Source organism: Electrophorus electricus, chromosome 7 (genome assembly GCF_041902795.1).
Source record: "Electrophorus electricus isolate QZ-2024a chromosome 7, ASM4190279v1, whole genome shotgun sequence".
In the NCBI taxonomy this organism is placed as follows: domain Eukaryota; kingdom Metazoa; phylum Chordata; class Actinopteri; order Gymnotiformes; family Gymnotidae; genus Electrophorus; species Electrophorus electricus.
The window spans coordinates 14,900,001-14,905,000 of NC_137503.1; the positions used below are offsets into that span (position 1 = coordinate 14,900,001).

Consider the following 5,000-nt stretch of genomic DNA (forward strand, 5'->3'; position numbering starts at 1 on the left):
TGTAACAGAGAGGCTTGCACTGGGGACTAGCCAATGGGGTGAGCTCAGGGGCGGGAGATCCATCCTTAAAGTCGAATTACGGCGTTTGTTTAGGGGAACGCTAGAGGGAGAAACTGGCTGGAGATAGCGGGAGGCCAGAGGAAAGGAGGATGCGGTTAAGAAGGAGAGTGGTGGATGAAAGGGAAATTGGGGGGGGGGGGGGGTGAGAGAAAGGGAGGAAGAGAGGGAGAAAAAAGGAGAAGAAAAAGGTGGCAAAAGTGAATGATTGGGGGAGGGGAGGTTGCTATAGTCACTGGAGCAACAAACCAGAGGAAATGATCTAATATCCTCAATCCGCACTGAATTGAAAAACAAATGGCCGATGTTCTGGTGATAAGAGGGGAGAGGCAGGGCAGTTTCACCCATGCACTAGCCCCTCCTGCTCTCTGTGAACACACCTCTCTGTGACCTTGGCCCGCCTGCACCCCAACAGCAACCCGAATGGGGCGCAACTCAGCTGAACGTTAGATAAAGAGTGCTCAGTGCTTGAGTTCTAAGTGTCAGCACTGTGTGTGTGTGTGTGTGTGTGTGTGTGTGTGTGTGTGTGTGTGTGTGTGACTGGGCATTACAGTCTCTCTGCTGCCAAGCTGTGGACCGCACCCTCTTCTCAAACACAGGATGCGCTGCTGTGTTTAGTGCTCCTCACTGCAGGCAAACAAAAAAGGTCTTGCTGCACCAGCGAGGTCACGCAGCAGACCCACAGCAGAGCTGAGCCAGTGTGATAAAGCTCTCACTCGCCGTCTCGCTCTCATTCTGCTTCTAACCCTCTGTCTCTCTTGTGGTTTCTCACTCTGTCTCTCTTGCTGTTACTCACTCTTGTTCTGTTTCTCACTCTCAGTTGCCACATGTCCAGTCCACACATCACAGCTTAATATTAAATAAAGTACACCTAAAGGGAATAGATGCTTGCATTTTAATATACCTGTCTGAAGTGTTTCAATTTGAGATTTCCTGTTTACTTCTCTTCTAAAACTTTAATAGAACGTTTCTGTAGTTAAAACAATGAAATGGTATTTAGGGTACAGTCTGGATTGTACTTCAACATTACACGCACACACGGTCATGTACACACAGCAGTACATCGACACAGCCCCCGTCTGAGCAAATGAGAGGTTAACGGCAAGCGGCACGGGCGGGGCGGGGCTGGGGTAGTTGTGGAGGTTGTGGGGTGGATTCGGTGGGGGATGGGGGGCAATTGCCTGACAAACATGATCGAGAGTGACACTGGCAGACCCCTTTATTGTCTCAAACTCCAATCCCAAGTTAAGGATCTTGGAGGAAGAAAAAAAAAAAACTCAAAGGAAAAAGAGGGAGAAAAAAAAAAACATCTTTAAAATGAAAGCGAGGCACAAAGCAACAACAGGGGGTTATTGTGAGGAGTCCCCACGGGAGGCATCGCGGAGTGATTCTTCTTCTTGTCTTTTGATGGCTGAACGAGAAAATCCAAATGGAATATAAAAAAAAAGGAAAAGGAGAGGAGACGGAGAGAGACGGAGAGAGAGAGAAAACATCGGCAAAAGGACCGTGCCTCTTGAGGGCTGCATCAATTTCCTGTGATCAAACATAATGCGCTTCAAAAAGTTGTTTCGTTTTTTTTTTTTTTTTAATTCACTGTGGCCCATTCAGCTGATCAATTGTGGCTCCTTTTTGCTCTACCACCTCCCTCCCCAACACTCCCTTCTGTCCTATCTGTTTGACATGAGAGAGAGAGAGAGAGAGAGAGAGAGAGAGAGAGAGAGAGAGAGAGAGAGAGAGAGAGAGAGAGAGAGAGAGAGAAAGACAGCTTCTATCAGAGATGAGAGAAACAGTCCTGTCACGTTGATTTAGAGAAGCACGGCACCACGACTTGTCCAAACTGAAGCTCCCAGTTCATTAATTAGGGGACTTTGAAGTCAGCATTTCTGTGTACAAGTCTCTGCGTGTGCGAGTGTGTGTGTGTGTGTGTGTGTGTGTGTGTGTGTTTTACATTCGATTTAATTTATAGACCCTCAAAGTGAACGTGCCTCTCAGAAGGGAAAGCGCCAAGTCTGAAATTCCCTCCAATTGTCTTTGAACTGCTTCTGAACAAGCAATAATCTCCTCTTTTGTCCAGAGCCATGCCTGTATCCTCCAGTCATTAACACAGAGCCATCGCAAATGAGATGAGGCTCGAACCCCGCGCCGGGTTGGGGTGGGGGGGTTGGTAGAGGAGAGCAGTATCTCACAATGACATACTTCCTCTCCCTCTGCTATTTCTATGTTAATTATCCCGGCAGCCACTTCCAATGATACGCTATACATTTGTGCATCTCTCTCACTCCTGTTCGCTCTCTCTCTCTTTTGCGTTTTTTCTCCAAAGGGAAGTATTTGACATCCTTTCCGTGTGCTTGCCATCAGAGGAAAATATGCACATTTATGTCAAAGGCAGGAAAACAAAAGGGAGAAAAGGAAGGAATTACAGCTAGCGGAGTGGCATGGACCTGCTATCTGTACGGGAAAGGATAGACCTCTACAATGCACGTACAATCAGGGTGACTAATGAAGAATGCATGTGTTGGGGGGGGTGAGATACGGATGCCTGCGTACCTCTTTGCTCTGCTGTTTGCTGCCATGCTGTTGTTGGAGGAGCTGGAGATGAAGCTGTTCTTGCTGCTTCTTATAGAAGTCCTGGAGTTGCTGCTGTTGAGACACACACACTCGGGTGAGCACCACTGACCCAGGATTATCAGTGAGGTGATTTACCGGCAATGAGCTACTATCCGGTCATAGTTCTGGAGAATTTTGCTGTATGGTGAAAGTTTGCTTGAGTCATTGGCAAACATTCAGCATTGCAGGACCTGTGGGCAAAGCTCATAGAGTATGCACAGTACCCCGGGCTATGAGGCAACGAAAGAAAAAAAAAAAAAAGAATCTCACTGGCAATGTTACAAAAGTGTGTGTGTGTGTGTGTGTGTGTGTGCGCGCGCAGGTGTGTGTCTACACCTGCTGTTATATCTTGTCCTCTGTATACATGCGTGCACATGTACCTATGTATGTCTGCATGCACGCACGTGTGCGCGTATGCGCGTCTGTGTGCGTGTGTGTGTGCGTCTGTGTGCGCGTGTGTGTGCGTGTGCGCGTGTGTGTGTGTACCTGCTGTAACATGAGGGCCTGTTGCTGTTGCAGAAGGAGCTGGAGCTGTTGAGGGCTCAGGACTTGCTGCTGTAGAATCTGCTGCATCTGTTGAGGGGTTATCACCTGTGGAGTCATCATAGCCACAGAGACTGGCACCTACAACACACACAACGCACACACATTTTTAGACGGGATTACAGACACAAAATGCAGTTCTATGTGTACAGTCATAAGAGCAAACTGTGTAAAACTCTATACACACACACACACACACACACACACACAAAATGTAGCCTATACGTGGGGATCTTATACAGCAAACAAAGCAGCAACCACAGAATGCGCTCACACCTCCACCCACCTCGAGACCTTCATGCACCGTGCTGTGGCCCACTCCAGTACCAAGGCCACTGGCTACTAGCCTGGAGTGTCACTATTGTTTTCACTGCGCTGGTTTTAGTGTGTTTTGTGTTTGGTAGGCTGTTTATGTTTTTGCTTCGGCCTTTTGAAAGGCCCGGTTGCATTACCACAAGGACAAAAGGAAGGCAACCCCCCCCCCCGCAAAAAAAAACCAAAACAGAGAGGGGAAAAAAAAAAACATACAAATGAAAATTTCAATGCAGGTTATTGCAGGGTGCAAGCAATGTTTATCGGTAAGATGTCACCAGTAATTCTGGAACACACGAGTGAACGCTCTCATGGTCCCTCTGTCAGACAGTAACGCGCGTGGATAAAGAAGGTGGTGAGAGCAGAGAGAAGGGTGATGGAGGGTGACATTGAGCAGGTCCTCATACACAGCTGACAGAGAACATTTAATTGCTGCAGGGGCTGTGTGTGTGTGTGTGTGTGTGTGTGTGTGTGTCCATAATGTGCGACGCCATTAAAACCTTCCCTTCACAACGCTCGGGTGACGAGTGTTGATGCAGATGAACCTGAGAGCATCTTATACTAAAATGCACGGTCAGGTCGTGTTAACAACAGCGAGCGAGTGTGTGTGTGTGTGTGTGTGTGTGTGTGTGTGTGCGCGCGCTCGCACTCATGTGCACGTATACGTTGCCCACTTTGGCTCCAACATGTACGTTGCCCACCTTGGCCAGACCTTACAGTGACAGCCTTCGCCAAGGTTACCCCAATTGGATCTGTGCATCACAACACATGACCCTGCCTCGAATTTTCAGGCCTTCCAGAGCATAATTGAGGCCTCTGGAGCAGTCTCACCCCATAAGGGGCGTCGCCTGCCACCCACTTGCATACATACGGCCTAATTTGCCACGCTTTAAAGGATAAAACAAAAACAAACCAGCTTTAATGAACGCCCCAGGCATCCCCAGCGTGACAAAGGCCAGAGGTCTCAAATAAGAAGCTCAGAGAAGTCCGCGAACTCCCAGGCCGCTCTGACGGCTCACGGCACCCGGTTACAGGTCGCACGTGGTAAAAACAGAAAAAAACATCAGTCAAGGCCGCGCTGTTGGGGAAAGCAGGCCAAAGGCGAGGTATTATAAAAGGTGCTACTCGGTCTTCCTGGCGCAATGACTTAATATGCAGTCCATCTAGACTTTCTCACATGGCTTGCCGCTCAATTTGCACAGCCCGCGCCCCCCCGAGTCCCTCATTTCCCACTCATTATGCGCCCGTGTCCTTACTGCTCGGCATCACTAATTTTGATGAACTATTTTGAAGGTCGGGGAGACGGATGAAAACAGAGAGGGGAGAGGGAGCCCAGAACCGCCCCCCCCACCGCCCCTGCATCTCTCCTATATTATATACACACACACACACACACACACACACCCACACCACTTATGCTGGCCTTGCTCCCGTGTTTTGGTGCCGTTGCATGATGTTGGATTTGTGTTTAGGATTTGAGC

General features: G+C 48.7%; 1 protein-coding gene across 10 annotated transcripts in view; it reads right to left on the reverse strand.

The window, feature by feature from the left end:
- Positions 1-5,000, reverse strand: part of foxp1b (forkhead box P1b) — a 133,646-nt gene that overhangs the window by 30,194 nt on the left and 98,452 nt on the right. For 9 of the 10 annotated variants that reach the window (XR_014124571.1, XM_035524649.2, XM_035524655.2 and 6 more), the window contains 2 exons: positions 3,151-3,288; positions 2,605-2,697 (listed from right to left, as the gene is read on the reverse strand). Coding sequence is in view for 9 of the 10 variants with exons in the window: in XM_035524649.2 (XP_035380542.1) it covers positions 2,605-2,697; positions 3,151-3,288 (231 nt within the window). In the remaining variant the exon portion in view is untranslated. The remainder of the gene's footprint in view (positions 1-2,604; positions 2,698-3,150; positions 3,289-5,000) is intronic. The other variant, XM_081717830.1, reaches the window with a different exon arrangement.